At 35.9% G+C, this 22,457-nt stretch overlaps 1 protein-coding gene across 11 annotated transcripts in view; it reads right to left on the reverse strand.

Moving 5' to 3' along the window:
• The window catches only part of PHF21A (PHD finger protein 21A), a 197,393-nt gene that overhangs the window by 153,105 nt on the left and 21,831 nt on the right, over nt 1–22,457 (reverse strand). For 6 of the 11 annotated variants that reach the window (XM_030332116.1, XM_030332115.1, XM_030332109.1 and 3 more), the window contains exons 2-5: nt 15,601–15,641; nt 8,082–8,225; nt 2,948–2,980; nt 561–647 (exon numbers count right to left, since the gene is read on the reverse strand). In XM_030332116.1, coding sequence (XP_030187976.1) covers nt 561–647; nt 2,948–2,980; nt 8,082–8,135 — 174 coding nt within the window. In that variant the 5' untranslated portion in view covers nt 8,136–8,225; nt 15,601–15,641. Of the gene's footprint in view, nt 1–560; nt 648–2,947; nt 2,981–8,081; nt 8,226–14,092; nt 14,205–15,600; nt 15,642–22,457 lie in introns of all 11 variants that reach the window. The other 5 variants (XM_030332113.2, XM_030332117.1, XM_030332112.1 and 2 more) reach the window with 2 other exon arrangements.

A 22,457-nucleotide genomic window follows, 5' to 3' on the forward strand; every position in this document is an offset into this window, starting at 1 on the left:
AAAAGCAAGATGCTCTTCTCTTGCTTTTTATATAAATAAATCTAACAAGGTTCCGCCGACGTTTTTTTTTACATAATAGGTCACTATCTAATAAAGAAGAATATAAAGGTATGATGATAATGAGAATAGGAGACCTACAATTAGAGTAATTTATTTACAACCATTTTCTCCACAGTAAGTTAAATGTCATTTCAAGCCCTTAAAACGGGTTAACAAGACACATCCAGTAACTACAAGGTTCTCTATCACGTACTCCCACTAACTTTCTTTACCTCTTTCCCCTATGGGTAAGCTATAGAGTTTAATTAACACAGTTAACAGCAGCCTGCACATTGCTTTTAGATATTTGCCAGTAACATATACCCATGGGATACTCTAGACGCTGATTTCAACCAAAAATAAAAATAGATAAACAGAGCTCAAACAAAATTAAAACTGAGTCTGGCTGCCCACACTTATTTTCACACATGAGGAAAAATAGCAGTTCTCCTAGAAGCCTCGAGCAGACATATCTTTAGAACACAATGTTAAAAATATGCCCCCCCTCCTTTTTCCCCTACCTGTTTCTCACTCAAAGCTGTGATTTTGGCTTGGAGTTCATGAAGCTGTTTCTTTAAATCAGCATTCTGATTGGAAAGAAAAAATATCTGTGAGAAAGATATTTCATTTGTTAACAGAATAGTAGCAAGAAGACTTATGCACACTGTATTACAAATGAAGAAGCAATCTTAAGCATTTAGCCAATCAACTTTGCCATGCATTAAACTGCAGTCATGCTACCACCGAAATCCTAATGGACAAATCCTAAATGTAGCTCCTAGCACTGGAACAGGGGCAGTTTCTTTGCAATTGTTTCAAACTACAAGAAGTTTTATACTTTAGCATCTTGCACAGTAATAGTACTCCTTTCTATTGAAATATTGTTATTCTTTATAGAAAGTATCAGTTGACTAAAAACCTAAAGCTTCGCTAATCAGACAAAAGCAGGAAAATGGAAGTTGTAAGTATGCATACACCGCATGCTTAACGGTATTATCAATAAAGATAAGAGTTTTTCCTCCACTTGCCCTCTCTCTTATTTCATAGAGCACATGTGTTATTTTAGCCTAGGTTTGAAAAGCTGTCAGTGCTGCACCTGCCTTAACACTACATCATTCAAATTAACACGCTGACTACAAGGGTATTTTCTCAGTTCTAAAATTCTAGGAATCAAAAAGGAATACTATTTTAGATGAGATACACACTGCACATGCTTGCTTTCTATTCAAGTGGGGAAAAAAAATCCAAAATTAAAATTTTCAAATGCTTAATGTAGAAGGACAGCCTACTAACAGACTAAATATCACTCCAATAAAAGACTAATTTTTCTTCATTGTTTTGTACGCTTTCTTTCAATTCACCCCTGCTTGGTCTTCTGCCAGGGTCAGGGCATACATCCTCTCCCCCCCTTATGTTTACTCTATGTTGTCTTTTTTATAAGTGTATTTGATATAAAGCTTCTCTAACGAGATCACTCATAAGATTGTTCAACAACTTTCTGCCCCCCTCAGATTCTCTAAGACTGCTCTGTTACAGGACCACCAGCTATATCAGAAATGCTAATATTTTCTAATAATATTTCAGTTGCTGACAATGTAGGTTACCATATTAAATATAAAAGAGACTATTTATCTAAGGTCTACTGCCTCTTGATTCTCTAAATCTAATTTAAATTTTTACATACTTTAAAAAATAAATAAAGATGGAAAAGCTTCTCAAAGAAGTTGGACTGTCAAACAGGAGTTAAGTATGGGCTATCAACGCTAGCTCTCAAAGTCAATGGATTATGTTAAAACACGACAGGCCACCGGCTGCTAAATTTTTGTAGAAATGGATATATTTCCCACTTCCAAAAATCAATCTGTTTCAGTACCATTCTTCAACCAAGAACTTATTTTCTTAATTTTACAATAAGGCGTGTATGGTATGTTTAACAAGTTAAAAATATCTACATATATATATAGATATATTTACATATATATATAATGGATCTAAGTGTTCTGTAAACAGATTATGGGTAAACAAATCCTGAGGGTCTGATACTCTCCAAACTTATGACCCACTAACAACGGCTGCAAAGGAGACACTTCCTGAACAATAAATATAATCATCAAAGACAAGATAACTTTTTTATTTTAAAGTAGGCTTCACACCCAGCACAGAGCCCAACATGGGGCTTGAACTCTTGACCCTAAGATCAAGACCTGAGCTGAGATCAAGACCTAAGGTGAGATCAAGAGTTGGGTGCTTAACCAACTGAGCCACTCGGGCACCCTAAAGACCAGATAACATTTGAGGAAGATTTCTCTTCAGGGACAGAGAATAAAATGCCTAAGTCAAAAACTCCTATGAGAATTTAGAAAGAAGGTACGATCTGCGGGATTGTTACATAAGGTACTTTTAAAACCCTCTTTAAGGGCTCTTTCAAAGATAAAAATTTTTTTTAAGATTTTTAAAAATTATTCTGAAATTATTTAGCCATAGAGTTAAGTATTTAAGTGTTCTGTACTATAAACTATGACAAGATGAGAATGGTTCTGGACCATATACAATAATTCGGAGACTACAGAAAGCCTCATAAACTCTGAATCTAAATAAGTATGCTTATGGAAATAGAATTTAAGCTACATGAAGAGTATTAACTCTCAATTTTTCTCCCAAATACTCAAAGCAATTAATATAAAGTGATGATGAAACAAAGATGAAATGATAATAGCTACACTATAATAGAATGACTGGATTTTTCTCAACCGTTATGACATGAAAACCAATATGCTAAAAATAATTGCTGTCAGAGATGAGATAGTTTTTAGAACTTAAGTGCTGGTCTGTATTTTAGTATGTTATGGTTACTTTATTTTAAATTATTTTAATTTAAAAATTAAAAAAAATAAAAGTAGTATTTTACCTGTGGATCCTGCTTCATTTGAGCAACCAGTTTCTGGTGATAAAGAGAGAAAAAGAGCCATTAGTCTTCCCTATTAACCCACTATGGCTAATCAGACTTGGCCCCCAAAATCTAAAGTTTTAAGTCCACACAAAAAAATGAAAAACATGCAATCAGAATAGACCAAAAGCGTCTATAATCCATATAAAAGGTTAATGAGATACTCTTCCTCATATATATAATATTAATATATTATGTTATATTAACATATTATATTGCTATATATTAATAACATATTAATATATTATATTATACATATATAAAACTACCAGTTTGAAATGAAAACCTCCTGCTTTTAACAAAACTGGAGATGTAGTGGGGGATGGGGGCTTTCAAAAAGCAATTTAAGCAAGCTGGATGTTCCAAAAGCCAAACATCCTTTTAAAATGTTGTCATTGTTTAGAGTCCTGAAAGGCCTGGAAAGAAGCTGCTTCCATAACAAAACAGGCCTGTTTGTATACAGCAAAGTACAGATTTGGCAAGTCTGTTGGTTTGGTTCTTAACCACAAAAGGAGCCTAGTGTCAGATTCGACTTTGCCACTATCCTCTGGGGGGGGGCGGGGGGTGTACTAAGTGGAGCAGTGATGCTCAGTATTTATTTAAAAGTAAGGAAGTGAAGGAACAAGACAAAACTGTACCTACCTGGGTTCCTCTGGAAAGGAGAGTGCTACCAGAATACTTAACGAGAAAGACCTTTACTTAGGAAAGCAGAAGTCCAAATAAATGAAAAGGAAAGAAAAATGGATGTCTGTTGACCTAACCCAACCTCTAAAAGCATCACTGCCCAAAGGTAACAATACCCGGGGAGAGAAGAATTTGAAGGATAAAAAAATAACAGGCTGATTCCTAAAAGTATCTGGGAATAAGCTGTTCCCTAAGTGAATTTTTCATGTAACTAAAAAATCTGTCCCTCTCTTTGAGTGACAAGGTACTTTTACATTTTTTAGTCATAAAATATTTCTAAAATATGTACTTAATCTGCCTTCTTAAATAGAAACAAAAGTCAGCTTTTATTGATACAGGCATGATTATATCAATTAGTATACTATTCCATAAACAACACAATAGGTCCTTACAATAAAGGCCCCTCACTGCTATGATTTAAGGAGTTCTCAGGTCTGCACTTTAGTTTTTTAGTCTACTTTTTTTTTTTTTTAAAGTAGGCTCCACTCCCAACCTGGGGCTTGGACTCACAACCCTGAGATCAAGAGTTGTATGCTCTACTGACTGAGCCAGCCAGGCACCCCTTTCAGTCTACTCTGTAATGCCAAGGAGTTAGCTAGCAAATCTTGCTAATATTATTATGTCTCCTCCAAGAGCCCTTGAACCCCAACTCAAATTTGCTACTTATGATCTGCTGTGTGATATGCTCAATGAACTAATTCTAAGATGATCGAATAGGTTGTAATAGCTTAAGAAATGCCCCTTGAGTAAAATGTATACTCTCTCGTGAGTGACTTCTAATATTTACTGTAGACGGTCAAGAGTCTTACTTCAGGTACTAAGATACATTCTGGATAGCCGAGGTTGGCAACAGAAGGTATATGTTACTATATTCTACTTCATATGTGACAGTAGTAACTCTTCTACATCCTGGCCTTAATCTACAAAACAGTAATAACACACATTCTAAGAGTTCAGTGAAACTGAAACATGCCTTATACATACACATTTTTGCCAGTGCAGCCTCAAGGGTAGCCACACTCTTCAATGAAAAAGGTCCTTGGTTTTGTTTTTTTTTACCTTAATTACTAGAGAGTTGGCTACTACACTAAAGTTGCCTTTTTAAAGCCAAAAAAAAAAGGTTTTCTTCCATGACACTGGAACTTAAAAACCGACTGATAACCACATTAAGCCCTCATTCTTGGAGGAAATAAATAAACCAATTTTTCTATCTATAAGTAGTCAAGCTGCATTTGAGATAATCAGAGGCAGGTCAGGACAAGCTGGGCAACTTAACTAGACCATCCAAATCCCTAGTGACTTTAAGCTGACACCGTGTTATCAACGTTAAGCTACTTTCTTTTGCAAGAATGCAGCAATTTTTATGAGAACAGACTTTATGCCAAAGGTGAGCATAAACTACAGCCCATAGGCAAATTCTGCCTACCACCTGTTTTTATAAATAAAGTTTATTGGGACACTGCATTGTCTGTACAGCAGCAGAGTAGTGACAGAGACCATAAATGACTCGCAAAGTATAAAAAATTTTACTATGTGGCCCTTTACAGAAAAAGTTTGCTAACCTCTGCTTTATACTATTCTCCGTTTCATGTAAAGTAAATACTCCAAAAGTTCAAATACGGCTTCTATCAAATCTGTGTGAGAATAATCAAAAGGCAATTTCTCAAAAGAGATGAGATGCCCATCACAAACCATTATGATTTAAACATTTACTCCACATCAACCATGTGTACATTGCTAGTTTCTTAGCCATCTCCCTGTCCATAAAGAACAAAAATATACGTCTACCACAGCAATATTTTCCTAACGTGCGTCTATCCAGTAAACTCCATTTCAGCCCTAATTCCATCCCTTACTGAAAATACAAAAGGGGTGGCTTTTGCTCCGGCATTTAGTCAAATATATGACCTGGCTCTGGCCTCAGCCTAATAGCCAGTGCCTACTTTGATGTCATTTCTGGCATTCCCGAACTCGTCATGATCAGTGATCATGGAGCTTAACACATGCCCAACCAGAATAACAACATCAGATTTACAAACAAGACAGGTCACTTGTATTTACTGTTAATACTTAATTTTTTCCCAAAATAATATTCCAAATGTAATTACAGTGAAAATGTTTTGTAAGTATATAAGTTAAAAATATTAGCCATCAACATATAAATGATTATTATTGTACAAACAAAATATGTAATAATTAAGGATGACTATAAAAGCTCTGATTTATGCTAAAAAATAGTTAAATATAAGGGGAAATAGGCGATGTAAATATTAGGACACTGGGATAACTTTCAGAAGAATATTATATATATCCCTTTTGGGCCAACAAATTAAATTAGATTTTAAAACAAAAAACATTAAATTTTTTCATAATTTTAATTTTCATAAAATGCTATGCTTGAATGGAAAATATAAAACAAAATAATATGTAATTTTTTAATTAATGTTTATTTTTTTTGAGAGAGAGAGAGACAGAGCACAAGCGGGGGGGGGGCAGGGAGAGAGGAAGACACAGAATCCGAAACAGGCTCCAGGTTCCAAGTTGTCAGCACACAGCCTGACATGTGGCTTGAACCCATGAACTGTGAGATCATGACCTGAGCCAAAGTAGGATGCTTAACCAACTGAGCCACTGAGGCACCCCCCAGGTGCCCCAATAATATTTAAGAATTCTCATTTTTAGTGATTTAGTTCAATTTGTTTCTTGAGAGGAGGAATATCTCCTAAAATCATGTACAACTTTATTAAATATCTTTGATCCATACAAATTTCAGATTGATTATTGTTCTCCAGAAATTTCCTCTGTGACGATGTAAGCTGTGAACAAATTGTGAATTTAACTGTTGTCATTTTCCATTCAGCCAAATTAAGTATTCCACACACCTCTTGGTTAAAATACTTACAACCTGGGAAAAAGACAAACTTATTTTTATAAACAGATTTTTATTCCCAATTACTAACAGAAGCAAGGCCAAATGAAATAAAATGTGCATAACTTATTATATACTAAATTTCTTACAATTACCATAAAACAAAACACTCTTCACACAGAAAAGCCCACCTGTACACAGCAAACTGTAAGACTACTGCTGAGCAAGAGTTTAACAGATCCAAAGCAGCAGCAGGGATTCTGAACACACAGAGACTCTGTGTGTGTGTGTGTGTGTGTGTGTGTGTGTGTATGCCTTTGAAGCTTTCCTGTAAATTCTCATCCACCTTAATCTAAGCAACGTGCAAATTTAGTAGTTATCAAACCCCCCAGGTGTGTTACCAACAATTTCAGAAGTTAACCTTAAACTATTCAGGTAAAACAAGAGAAACTATACCTAGGAAAAACACCTTTAGAAAATTAGTCCCCTTCTCCTTTCTACTCCCACGCCCCAAACATTCAAAAGTAGTCAATTCATCATCATTTACGACTTTTAATTGTGTGTGTGTGTGTGTGTATGCATTTATCTTGAACCTAGGACCACATTCAGCTAATGTCTAGAAAAGGGATATAGACAGTGATATTCTGCTTACAAAAATAAATGTTAAGGAGGCTGTTATTTAAGGATAGCTTTATGTCTGGGTTACAGTTATATTAAATAAGATGTATATACATATAAAATATATTATACATATTTAATATTTTTATTGATATTATATAAAAGTAATTATTAATGTAATTTTACTTATATACTTTTAAGATTTGTTTAGCCTATGTATACCTGAGGTAAATTGTAAGAATTGTGAAATTTGAAATTTAAACATGGGATGTTTTGTTTACTAGAGATTGGAATCAAGGTATAAAGCTGAGTTATGCATAAAAACTTTGGTATAAATGACAGTCAAACATGTCTCATTACTTAAAACACACAAGTCAAGGCACATGAACAAAGTCTTCAGATGAACCAAAACACAGGATAAAAATAGCTTTTTTTTTTTTTTTTAACACCTTTGGCATATGAAAAAAACATGCCGTTGTTTTCTCTAGAAAGGAAGTCAGGAATATTTTATTAACGTTCTTTTTTCTTTTTAATTTTTTTTGCAAATGTCTATTTATTTTTGAGAGAGACAGAGACAGAGGTGGAGGGGCAAAGAGAAAGGAAGACACAGAATCCAGAGCAGGCCCCAGGCTGCAAGCTGTGAGCACAGAGCCCGACGCAGAGCTTGAACTCATGAACCATGAGATCATGACCTGAACCGAAGTCAGATGCTTAACTGACTGAGCCCCCACGTTCCCCTAAAGTAAAGTTCTTAAAAGTATTATCAGTGAGTTTGTTACACAGTGATAGAAAGCCAACGACATGGCTCTTGGACAACTGTCTGAAATACGGTTAAAAACTCCTGAAATTCAGAGATGGGCCAGTTTACTAATCTTAGCCATTACTTAATAACACAACATGGGAGAAGCCAATAATGGAACATACCTGGTGAACCTGAATTTCCACTTTAAGAGCCTCCTGTAGAGTCTGCAACTCCATCCTCCACCTTCTCCACTTTCTCTTATGTCTGCTAAGTCTACAGTTTCTTCAGCCTCCGTTTAAAATAACAAACTCCTCTTCTCACTGCAGCTGTAGAGATCATAAGATGTTTTTGGTAACAAAGGAAATATTCATATTAAATAAGTTATATTCGTTGAAAATTATTTGATGTTCTAACACAGGGCATGATACTTCCTAAACAGATTTCTTCCCAAAATGAATAGTTTTATACTGAACTAGTATCAAAACTTTCTGGATTTTATTCTTTGAACATTCCTCTACAGAATACTTCAAATAAGTAAGAAATGGGGGGAAAAGTGCGTACTCTGGTCATGAAGGCATCTAAGCATGCTTAGATGCTCAGCACTGCGGTACATACACATTCTGAGGATACAGAGCTGAACAAGACCACTTCTGCCCCAGATGAGCTGGGAACCTAGAGGGCGAGACTACAACCACCCAGGACACACAGTCTTAGAGACACATAACAACAGGGTTCTATATTTTTCATCACACAGAGTGAACTGGGAAGTTCAGGGTCTCTCAGAGGTTAAAGAAGGCCAGGGTACTTTCATCTATATGGGTTCTCAATACTATTTTAAAAATAAAACTGAAAACAGGAAAATTCTGGTGTCCCTTAAAGGTTTACATTTACCGAATTAATACTTTACACAGGCACAATGCAATGTAACTGTGCTTTCCACAAAGTTAAGACAGGCATGTTAAAAAATAAATCTATAGAGGGGCGCCTGGGTGGCGCAGTCGGTTAAGCGTCCGACTTCAGCCAGGTCACGATCTCGCGGTCCGGGAGTTCGAGCCCCGCATCAGGCTCTGGGCTGATGGCTCAGAGCCTGGAGCCTGTTTCTGATTCTGTGTCTCCCTCTCTCTCTGCCCCTCCCCCGTTCACGCTCTGTCTCTCTCTGTCCCAAAAATAAACATTAAGAAAAAAATAAATAAATAAATAAATAAATAAATAAATAAATCTATAGAGGTGGTGGTCTAGCAGATTAGACACTTCCAGCTTGACAACGAACACCATCTTCTTCAAACCCATCAGCGCATCTCTTGTGGCTGTGTGTGTAACTGCAAGTGGGATAATGTCAAAAGTCTAGATTTGTGAATGTGAACCCTCCCATTCTGCTCTGCTCATCACTGTTACAATTTACATGAACTCAACGGCTAATTTCTCTTTTCATTTTTTTTCTTGAATGTGGCCTTAGACGTGATTTTAGGTACCCTCCCAAAGCAAAAGTTTGCTTTGGCCAGAATAAATTCAAACTTTACTTCTTTCTCTTTTCTTCTTTGTAACTATAAAACCTGTAGTAGTTAGAGCAGCTTTTCAGCATTCTTACAAACTGAGGAAGGGAACAATCGGGAATTTAGAAGAACCACTACTCCTTAAACCAATTCAATAAGATTCATAATCTGTGCACTTTCCAAAAATTATTTATCTATGAATCAAGTCCGTATTCAACCTAAGTTTTCCCTGACTTAACAGTTATAGTAGAATCATTAACTGTACAATATATTCCTGTGAACATTAATTTTCATTACATTTGCTTAATCTCACTAGACTTAAAACATCACTGGCAATCTCTCCCCTAGGATTTATGTGCTATGTTATGTAATCTCAAAACACTCTAACTTAAAAAACAGTAAGTTTCAAAAATGTAAAATTCCTTCAAACTTACATATATGGAGACTAGGAAAGGACCACTGTACAATGATACTATCGGCCAAAAAACTTATCAACCAAAAAAAGCATTATGTTTAGGGGAGATAATTTGGACAAGGAGACATATTTTGATGAACAAACTACAAAAGCAGTTTTTTAGCTACTCACTATCTTAGAAAATCTAAGGAGCTGTAATAAATATCCGAATCATAAAGTTACTAAGACTAATAACTGTTTTTGCTGTCATGTAAGTTTACAAACAAAAGCAAATGTTAAGACTATACTATCACTCTAATTTTGCTTTTTTTATAAAGATTTTATTTGTAAGTTATCTCTATACCCAGTGTGTAGTTCGATCTTAAAACCCCAAGATTGAGAATCACACGCTGTACCAACTGAGCCAGTCAGGTGCCCCCAGTTTAATTTTAAATGCTAAAAACCATCTCCCTACTCAAACTTGTAACTTACATGTATTAGAGTTATTCCTGAAAACACTACCTGATTTAGTTGAGTTAGTTTTAACTTTTGCAAGGTACTATCAGAAAATATGTCCAAAATTGATTCCTTATAATTTTTGTCAAATTAAGAATCACTTTGAAGTTAATGGGATATTTTCAACAATAGAAAGGCCATATTTACTTTTACTGGTAGTAACATAAAACATCACACTTCAAGTCAAGATAAAAACTCTGGAAACAAAGGGCAGGTTAAAAACATGGAGAATTTACAATATAGAAACTTATACATAACAAAGGGTTAACATAAATTATATATTGGGAGTGCTCACAAATTAATTTTAAAAATATGAAAAAGCAACTCAGAAGAATAAGAAGGGCCAACAAACATGAAAAACATCCATCTTCAATAGTCACAGAAATGTAAATTTCAAGAAGGTAAGTTTTGTCTATCAAACTGACAAAGACTTGTAGAAATGAGAATACTCTGAGCTGTCAAGAGGACAGGTCAGGTGGCACTTTTGTAATTTGCTCCTGGTTTTCTCTGGGTGGTAGCACTAAAGGTTATTTACTTTCAATTTTTCAGAGTACTGATGTTTTAAAAATTTTCCACAGAAAATATGCAGTTCTTTTTAAATTAAAAAAAAATTAACTGAGCATAGCTAAAGCCTCAGAAAATTTGGTAGTGATGAAACAAAGTGTTCAGGAAAAGAAAAAGTAAAACCAGGATTTAACCTGAAGGCTCTAAATGTCAAAAAGTGCCTCGCAGGATATGAAGCCTGTAACTCAAGTTAATGAGGAGCTGACAGCTTTTATTCCTTCATCAGATTGTTGTCTGCTTATTAGAGACACAAAGAGGCACAAAATTTTATTTGGCAATGACTAAATGCCAATTATTCCTTTTCTTTCAAAATAACACTGAAGGGTTAAAAAAGTGAGTGGCTTGTTATAGAAAAACTTACGAAGGGATTAGAAGATTCATTTTATATCCTACTTCTTCAAAAAGTTCTCTTTCTGGATAGCAGTTTTAAGAGACTGGTCTCAACCTCTAGGAATAAATTATATACATATATTTATAGCTCACCAAAACAAGGCAAGAATGTGTTAAATCCTTTTAAAAAATATTTTGGGGGCATAGACAACTTATGTGCTGTCATATGAAGACTATTTGGGGGCAGTTAATGGCATCATAAAAAAAGGTTTTATTTACTAAATTTGTAAAAAGATGATGTATCATATTTTGACCAATTCCAGTAAGTTAAAACTAACAAACCAGTTGCTACAAGGTAAATATAAACAAACTCACAAAGCAGTAATCGACACACTCTACGGAGATACCCAGAAGCTCTAAATGCTACCATCACAGAGGGCAATTGCCTAGCACAATATACCAACATCTGTTACCTTCAAAACGGTACATGTCAAACTACTGGGACACCTAGCGGCCTCTCACCTTCAAGTAACAAAAAAAAAACAAAAACATGAACAAATAAAAACTCCACAAACCAACAAAATAAAAGTAATAACCAAATCCCACTAAAAAAGGAGCTGTGCTATCTGGAAAGAACACTCACTATCCCCCAAAAAACAAATGAACAAACAAACAAATTTCATTTACTTGCTGTGTAACCACTCTCAGCCTCAGGGTTTTAATTTGTTTGCTTATAAATCAGAAAAATGGGAACAGTTATCATCTACTTCATCAAAGCATTAGAGTTTTAAAAGGGATGAACTTCTATGAAAAGCCCTTTGTAAACTACAAAGTTCTACACTATTCTTAACATACTTAACTCTTGTTCATACACACAAACTTTGTAATAAACTTCTCAAAACAGTATATTGCTGAGAAGACTGTATGTGGGCTTTCCTGTTATCCAATTCTCTAAGAAAGGGACTTCCCACTATTTTACCAGGTATAGTCCTGCTTAGAGATATGTGTCTTTCATTAGCAATCTAATGATGTAGTGATGCTGTACCTCTGAACTGACTACTAAGAAACAATGCTCTGCTCCTGAATTGGAATAAACCTTTTTTCCAATCAAAACTCAAGTCATCTATCAAGTTTTCTTTAACATTAAGACTATAAATCACTGTGCCCTCAGACTGCATTCCCTAAAAATGGACAGCTCAGTGTTCTCTATACCAAATATTTACTTGGTGTAAGGTTCCACTTTTTTTTTTTGATTAAAAGTAAACTCCACACCCAACATGGGGCTCAAACTCATGACCCTGAAATCAAGAGTCGCATGCTCTACTGACAGAGCCAGCCAGGCGCCCCTCTACTTCTTTTTTTAAAAAATTAAACAAACCTACTCTAAAGAGTATTCTGAGTAATACATAGATCAAAAGTGGAGTCTTGGGGTGCCTGGCTGGCTCAATCAGTACATGCGACTCTCAGGGTTGTTAGGTTCGAGCCCCATGTTGGGTGTAGAGATTACTTTAAGAAAAAAAAAAGGTAGAAAGTCTTGACAGATTTATGTGTCCTTACTCATCATACGTCTAATACTAAAATATTAAGTTTCAATTTGTACAAAATAGTCATTTCTTACTGTGTATCTAGAACGCTAAGAGATACAATATCTTTAACTTTCAACTAATAGTGCTAAAAATTATTACAGATACTAAAAATAATAAACTCTTTAGAAACATTTATTGAAAACTAACATCTGGGGCACCTAGGTGGCTCAGTCAGTTGGGCGTCCAACTTTGACTCAGGTCATGATCTGGCAGTTCGTGAAATCGAGCCCTGCGTTGGGCTCTGTGCTGACTGCTCAGAGGCTGGAGCCTGCTTCGGATTCTGTGTGTCCCTCTCTCTCTCTGCCCCTCCCCTGCTCTCACTCTCTCTCAAAAAATAAATAAATAAATAAATAAAAACCTAACATTTATTAATATGAATAAAAATTACATTAAGAAAACAATGCAATGCTTGTTTCTTATTTTCATGGTGGCATTTCTTTGATGACACTCCACATGTCAACAGAAAAGGCTACTGCACAAAGAGCCTGGCAATCCTGATTTCAGAGGCTACCTTCTGAAGCTGCCAAAGTTCCTCTGCTCAAATCCTGGTATTAATAGCTGTTGACAAAAATCACCTCAGCTAGTGAGACTGATGTTTCCTAACCACTGTATGAGATTTATACATGCATACACACACAATTAGATTTATGACAATGTCTGAATGTGTTTGAATATACATATCTCTCCTCTCTGTGCTTTGGTTTTTTGGGGGAGAGGCTAGATCCTCATTTAGAAAAAGAAAAGGAATACCTACACAGGTCCTACCACTGCAACACAGGGTCAAGTCAGGTTTCCCAACAGCACCCTCTCTTTCCCAGGTCCACTGCAAGGTCTGTATCTCTCCCTACCACCGATGTTCATTCTGATATGTAGTTTCTACCTCAGCCTCCCAGGCCCAGGCCTAGCCAACACACACACATTCTTCTATTTCTTACCCTTTACAGAAATCAAGCACATCCACTAAAATCATCCCAACTATACCCAACAACAAGAACACTGGGAGTAAATTTAAAAACTCAAAGAAATTCAGAATGAAGGAGGCTGGAGAGGAGTGTCTAAGAACATAGTGACAATGAGGCCGAGATTTTAGAGTTGGTTGACACATTTACTAGAATGCTATTTAATGATGAAAAACAGTCCTGGCCAGAATCATATAAATATTTACTACACAAAGAGTAACACAAGAGTATGTGGTGGTCTCGGCATAACCAGTAAGAATTCAATAGAAGTGGAAGTTATGGGAGGATAGATTTCAGATCAATTTAAGGAAGAGCTAAGGATTAGAGCTGTACAAAAAAGGAATGGGTTACCTTATGAGGTAGTGGGCTCCCTGTCATTAGAAGTATTCAAGAATGCTGCATATCATATCCCCCTCTTGGAGATTCACAATGCACATTAGCATATTAAAGGTTCTGAGAAGTCCTGCAGTAAAGAAACCTGTTTAACTTTGTTTAACGCAGCATTTCCCAAATTATTTGACCACAGAACATTTTTCCCACCCCCACCCCACCTCAATAATATTTACTCATTTCTATGGAACTAGAATTGCTCAGAATACATTACAGAAAGTAATGAGCTACACTTTTTTTTAAAATGTAGTATTCAATATGTACCCGAATAACAATCTGACAGGGACACAGGAGAAGAAATTGCCACACTGGTAAAAGGCTGGAAGAGAAAGCCCTTAAGGTCCCTTCTCTAAGATTCTGTGATTCTATCACATCTCAAAGAAAAGGGCTATAGGTTCGTGATTATTTATTTAAAAAGGTTCCATGAGGGAAAGGCAAGTAGAATAAAAAGGTAGTCAGATGTAAGGTTAACTGGTTCAAATGCCTCCCTTTCATGTTCAAAGCCCAATCCCTAAAAGATAAGAGAAACACCTCAAGGACAGTAAATTATCAAAATGAAGCCTTAACCAAATATCTACTCCAGCCACTAAGTTAATTATGAATTGAGAGAGAGAATTTAAAAAACAAAAACAAAAACAAAAACAAAAAGAAGTAGCCTTGCATCAGGGAACTATCCTATTCCAGCTCTCTTGTTTATTTTTTTTTTTTTATCATAATACATGCTCTCCAAATAAGGTTGATATTTGTTTGATTCTTAGTCACTAGACTGCCCTGCGCAATGTGCAATCCTGAATGAGACATTCGAAAAAATGACTGAAGTGTGACAACTTATAAGCTGTTAGAGTAGATATTAAAGCAGATATTAAGGAAAAAATGTGTTTGCCTCTATGCCCTCACACTGCTACGTTTCACTCTCTCTCTTTTTATTCTTTCCTCATTTGGAATTATACAAACAACACACACTGAAAATGTACTATCAGACATGAAGCCAATCCAACATTAAATTTAAGGATATAAATGCTTAGGAGTCCCAAATTTCAAAGTCAAGGTTCCCATAGTTACACTAACCTAGCCATTTCACATATATACTAAGGCCATCAAATTTAACAGCATATTAAGTAATACAAAACACAATAGGAACCTTAACTTTTGAAATTCCTGACTTCAGAATTTTCAGCTCTAACCACTGCATTAAGGACATTTTTGGCAAAGGGGACCTTTACATTTTAACAGGTTATCAAATGTAGGAACATGCAAGCCTAGCAGTATTATTAGAAACACAAATGCATTTGCGATATAGCTATGTGAAATTAGACAAAAATTCACTTTCACTCAGTGCAAACAGTAAAGCCTCATTTCTGGGAGAAAGCTTTTTTGCACAAAAAAAAAAAAAAAAAAAATCACTGAACATTTGAATTATTACCCAACTAGCATCAGGCACACTAGGCCTGCCTCAAGAAAGTACTTACCAATTTTGGGGAAACTGGCTGTCCTTCAGCTCTCTTGCTCCCTACAGCAGAAGAAGGGGAAAATGGAATTAGACTATAAACACAGATTTAGGACATGTCATCAAAAGCTGAAGACTTAAAAGATTTCTATCAGATTTTAAGAAGAAAAAAACAAAACACACAAAAATCCCCAAAGCTTTAACCAATCCCACCCCCCACCAATCCCCAAAAACGGAAGAGACATAGTTTTCACAGCAAGGAAAAAATTCAAAGGCAGTTAAATCTCTAATTTTCCATTTTTCATTTTTCCACAGTTTTTTCAAGACAAGGAAAAGTAGTTGACAGTTTCCCTTTCCTAAGAGACACACAGAAATAAAAGGTACCTCATCTAAATAACACACAAATACAGGCTCATCTCCAACAAATGGCCTTCACTGTTCATGGCTTTATACCAGCAAACGAAGCTAACATCACTGGCCCTTAGTTTGGTCTATTTAAAAGGCTTTTTTTCAATTAATCTCAAAATGGACTTGTCTTATATAAGCCTTTAAAACTGACAGCATTTTACCCATATCATAATTTCAATTACACTTTTCATTCACATCCTTCAAGTCTCACCACTTCAGACTGTAAACCACACAACACAAACGTGCCTTTCTCTATGCCACGTTTAATCAGTGATAGAGCCAGAAAGAAAATTAAGGTTTTGGGACCTCAGTCTAATGCTCAATGACGCTTTTATCAACTGTGTTTTTTTGGTTTTTTTTTTAAGATTAACTAAACTCCATTAAGCTGACTTCAAAGTTAGAAAAGTCAAGTCAGGCCATATTGTTTATTTTTAACTCATCCCCACCCCAAACTTCTTTTTTAGTTAAAAAAAAACATTAGGAAACAAAAATTAAAACTTTTCTCCTAATATTTTAGTATTAAGTTATATAAATTCCACATGACATGCTCTGAAACTTCCTTATGCTTTAAACACAGTATGTTTGTTGACTGATGTTACTCCAATAGTGTTCTCATTTCAAGGATATTTCAAAAAATCTTGTTACCCAGATTATAAATTTTTATTTAATCATGTATAGTCACACCAAACATACAGTGAGATAATTTAAAAGGACCCCAATTCATGCAGTTAACATTTCCAAAAGAAATTCAATTTGCCGTTTTATCCTGCCTTTTCTTTAGCAGCAGTATTTCTGAAAGTTCTCAAGTCCACATAAATGGCTATTTTAATCACCAAGATTAGAATGACTTCAACGAAAAAAAAAATCATGCAAAGGTCTGTAGAATGATGTGGTTATTAAAAAGCAGATTTTCACAAGGAAAAGAAAAATTGTAACTGTGTGGTAACTAAATGTTAAGTAAAAGTTTAGATGTTAACTAAATTTACTGTGGTAATCATTTCATAATACGTACACATACCAAATCATTATGCTGTACAACTAAAACTGACATAATGTTATATGAGTCAATAATATCTCCACTTAAAAAAAGGGATTTATTAACATTACAGATGGTACCTACAGGATTCTGTACTACTCAGAACAGTACCAGGCACGTAGTAAATGCTCAATTAATATCTGTTAAATGAACGAATTGAGTGGACCCTTAACTCTTCACTTATTTTCCCTATTAAACATTTCTCGTTAGCTCTTTCATGCTGGTGATAATTTCTTATGCATCAATCTCCCACAGCATTATTTGTTAAGTGAATGACTGGATAAAAACAGTAGAGATGTTACCATTTTAAAGCATAATGAAAGGGAAAAGATTGATATATTGTACTAAATTAAGAACTTCTGTTCATCAAAAAAAAAACACCATTAAGAGAATGAAAAAACAAGCCACAGAATTGGAAATGACAATTCCAACACATATAACAATGGTTTATAACCAGAACATATAAAATATGCTGAAACTCAAAGTGATCAGGATAGAATTAGGATTTTTACTTTTACTTATGTGGCATTTGAGAAAGTAGAGTCACATCAACTCTTCTAAACAGTCATATTTAGTAAAAAGACACAATGGATGTACACTTTATCTCTAGAGCATTTTCTCCAAAAATCAATCGCAGAGTTGATCCCAAATTGATAAAGAATTTGACCATGACATCATGAAACCAATGTATCATAAAACTACTCATAAAACTGCTTGCAGGGACTGCAGATAGCACATAGGAAATCAAAGCCTAAGAGGTTAAGTGACTTCCCCGAAGGTCACACACCAATTGGTTGTAAAGCTGGAGAAAAGCTTACAGACCTGGAGATTCCTTTGACTGAGCTGGCCTTTCCACTAGACCTCACCGCCTCTTAACCAGGCACAGCAGTAACACTTCTAAGAAACAAACTATAGTAAATCCTGGCAAAATATCTTTGGAAAAGTCTCCATATAAATTTTTAAGGAAAAATCGTATTAGTAAGCTATGTAGGGCAGGTCTTAAAATTTGAGCTCCGTTAAGCCTAAGGGATCCTCATGAATGGGTTTCAGAGTGGTCTGCCAACCCTACAATACTATATGTTAAGTTCTGTAGTGTAAGAATTCTGGAAAGAGGACCCACAGCTTTAATAAGGTTTACAAAGAGGTTCAGATACCAAAAAAAAAAAAAAAAGTCAATTATTTTTAGACTAGTGATTCTTAAACACTACGCATCACAACTACCAAAGTGTTTCTTCTGAAGACTGATTATTAATCAACTACCCTTTGGAAACTGATGAAAAAGAAAAGATTTTATTTCTATAATTTAGTAAGAGTGAGCAAAAAAGATGTGTATCTAAATGTGTATTTTAACACTATCTGTATGTAAAATGTATTTAAGTCTGAAATGCAAGTTTGATTTCCTCATGTTAAGCTGATTTAAAGTCCACTTAATTTGTTTCTCACATACTCTTGACACTCATAGCTAAGGTAGTTACGAATTTGAACCATATCTGCTTAAAATTTTCAAATGTAGATTTTTTTCTTAAAAAATACACTCAAAACATACAAGTGGAACTAAATGAAATTATCTTTGCTTTTACAGATGAATTTTATCTTGCTAACATAACTTCCCATGATTTTTTGCAAACTGAAGATGGTTCACCTCTCCAGAACTTCACAGGTAGCTGCTTTAATTAGAGCTGGTAAAGAAATGAATCATTCAGATTTCTAATATGGTTGTAAAATTTAAAATATCATCAATAAATCAGAGATGATTAATAACAACTTAAGTACCTTTTGTAAAAATATCTAAAACCTTTGTATATGAAAAATATAAACAAATTCTACAGAAAAAAGGTTTAACATTAGATCGTTTTAAATTGGGCTAAAATTCATCCCACTACAAGTTTGAACAATTAAGTTTATAGTCTGTGCTCAATCATAAATTTTGATAAGGGACTAGAATAGCACAGATAATTGTCATTCAAAGACACTTTAAAATGTCACCTTACGCAGAAGATTCAATCTCTTCTCCTCTACTACACCAAGCTGATACACTAATTTTATATACAATAAGTTTTACTGCTTTTTATCTGCCCTTCCTAACTTCCAACAGAAAGCATAATAAGTTTGAAATAAATTGAAATGCAAGTAAGTACTCAAAAGGAAAAACAGAATCCTGCTTAATGAGATTTAGTCCGTTAGGTCTCGATGTCATCATCATCCCTGTGTCCCCCCATCCCTCTTAATCTTACTCTCTCATGGACATGTCTCTAGCACTTCTCCCCTCAATCTCAAGAAGCATCAATTTCCCCCTCACTAGGATCATTCTGTTTCTTCCATCTTAAGAAAAAAAAAAAAAAAGTCTCCCTTGACTCCATATCCTTCTCTAGTTACCGCCCCATGTCTATGCGCCCATTTATAGCAAAACTCCCAGAAAGAGTTAACCATACTCATTGTCTCTAGTTCTTCCCCTCTCATCCTCCATTGAACTCACTCCATTAGGGCTTTGCCCTCCATTCTTGTTAAGATCACCAATGACCTCCCCATTGCTAGAGCCAACAGAAAAGTCTCATCCCTCACTTCTATGTTTGATCAGTATTATTTGATCCAGTTGATCATCACTTCCTTCTTGAAACTCTCTCCTGACTCCCAGGACACCACTTGATCTTGATTTCCTCCTAATCTCTCTGGCCACTCTTCTGGATTTCTCATGCTGGTTCGTTCTCATCTCTCAAGACCTCAAAATGTTGAACTGCCCCAGGGCTCAGTTTTTGGAACTCTTCCTGTTAGGTAATCTCACCCACTCTCATGGCTATAAAAGGACCTGTACACTGGCGACTCCCAAATTTTTATCTCCAGCTCAGACCTTTCCCCTGAATTCCAAACTCATATACCCGACGGCCCACTCAACACTTGTCAAATAGGTTTCTCAAGCTCAGCAAGTTCAAAACTAAATTCTGGACTACCTATCCGTTCAGGCCAAAACCTTAAAGTCATGGTTGACTTCTCTTTTTTCCACATCCTATATCCAATCTAACAGCCAACCATCTTGCCTCTACCTGAACAATACACAGACTTTGACCACTTGTGTCACCTCCACTACAACTTCATTGGTCCAAGCCACCATCACCTTTAACCTAGATTATTACAATAGCCTCCTAACCTCCTTCTCCAATTCCATCTTTGTCTTGCCACAGTCTATTCTCTCAGCAGCCAGAGTGCCTCTTCAAAATCCAAGACAGATTTGGTCACTCCTCTATTCAAAATCCTCCAGTGGCTTCCCATCATACTCAGAAAAAAAGCGTAAGTCCTTTAAAATAGCCCACAAGAGGGGCACCTGGGTGGCTCAGTAGGTTAAGCATCGAACTTCAGCACAGGTCATGATCTCATGGTTCAGGAGTTCAAGCCCCGCATCAGGCTCTCTGCTGTCAGCACAGAGCCTACTTGAGATCCTCTGTCCCTTTCTCTCTCTGCCCCTCCCCCATTTGCACACGTGCATGCTCTCTCTCTCTCTTTCAAAAATAAATTTTACAAAAACATTTTAAAAAATTTTGTAACGGCCCACAAGACTCAAAGTGATTTGGGCCTCTGCTACTCTCAGACCCCATCTCTTCCCCTCTCCCCACTGCTTAATCTGCTCCAGCCATTCTGACCTCTTTTTTGTACTTCAGAAACTCCAAACAAGTTCCCTTCTCAAGGCTCTTCTGCTTGCTTTTTCCTGTGACTGGAACACTCTCTTCTATCAAATATCTTCATGGAATACTCTTTCAAAATGTTTAGGAAATATACAGCAGTTCCAGGAGTAGAATAATAAAGTAAACACTACAACTGTCATCAGAATTGTTCCTCTCCCCAAACTTCTGTGAGGATGTTCTTTCTTCTACCAACAACACCCTTTTCACCTTCTCTCCACCTAGCCAAATCTCAGGCAGTCATTCAGGTCCAGATAAAGACTCAGTGATAAATGGAGACCTTCCCTATAACCATCCCAAATCCCAGCGATTCCTCTCTTTGAATTCCCAGATAGTTTATCATCACTCACATTCATCTTAAAATTTAACCACATACGGTCTCACATTGTAACTTACAGGTCTTATTTGCCTGACTATACACACACACACACACACACACACACACACACACACATACACACAAAGCAGACTAGAATTAATGCCTTGTATAAGTCATTCTCAAACCTTGATCAGGATAACTCTAAAATTTCAAAAAATACATAAATTCACAGGCTCTACCCTTAATGATTCTGAATTCATGTAGTCTGACTTAGAGCTCAGATAGCTGTATTTTTTTTTAACTTCCCCCAGAAGAGTCTGATGGGCAGCCAGGATTAGGTATCATTGCCTTCTAGTCCTCTATTTCCTTCAGTACCTAGGAAAGTAGGCCTTCAAATAGCCTACAGCTAGAATGGACACCCCAGAGTACCAAAACCATTCCTTCATTCCACAGGGGAACAGCAATCCAAGAAGTCTAGATGACTAGCCAAAAGCTACAAAGATAGCAGGAGGCAAATCCCAGCCTAAAACCCAGATTTACTGCTCTCAATCTAGGAATCCTTCCATTATACCGTGCATAAATAAATGAAAGTAATAAAAATCCACAGTTCACATATAGGCACAGTAAACAGTGATTTCCTAATACTTGACCAGTGATTGCAATGTCCAACCTCTAAGAAAGTGCACGTTATTAGCTTCTATATGCTTGAAAATGTGAGCAACATTAGCTGACAAAAGACTTAAGAGGTCAGAGAGTAATTGTGGGAAGGCTCACAAATAAAAACATAACTTTTACCAAGTCCTCTTGCAATTTGTATAAAAACCTGTAGAATCATTTATTTTGTAGCTGAGAAGTACTAGAAGAAATAAATGGGAAGAAGAAATCTTGCTTCATCATGCTATAAAGTACAAAAATCCTTATTCACAAGCTTCCACAGCTCACAAAGCTGTAAATGTTTTTGGAGTCTAATCATAACATAAACTTCTTAATTACAGATCAGACTTAGTAAATCACCCATATCCCAAGATAACTTAAACTCTTATCTTAATAATCAGTTAACCCCAGGACCAAAACTCTTGCCATCGACAACAAAAAAACAACTCAGCTACCTATAAGGCGTTACAAAGGAGTCTGGGTTTATGCTGGTGTACAGGGATTTAAGCAAGTGTCTCCTATTAACACTAATGGGAGTTCTGGGTGTAAACCATAAGCACCAAGGAGGAGGATCAATGCCCAGCACTGCATCTATGAAAACCCTTCCTACTGCACTAACTGCAACTACTGGGACTTGTTCTCCCAGAAATGGGATAATAGACCCAAATTCCTATGTCTCTAAAGCACAAAGATAATTCAAACAGAAGTCATTAAGGAAGGTCACCAGTAAACACCTGATTTTAAAAATATACAAGAAAAGGCTAAACTAAAACAACTGACACACTGAG

Source organism: Lynx canadensis, chromosome D1 (assembly GCF_007474595.2).
Source record: "Lynx canadensis isolate LIC74 chromosome D1, mLynCan4.pri.v2, whole genome shotgun sequence".
Taxonomy (NCBI): Eukaryota; Metazoa; Chordata; class Mammalia; order Carnivora; family Felidae; genus Lynx; species Lynx canadensis.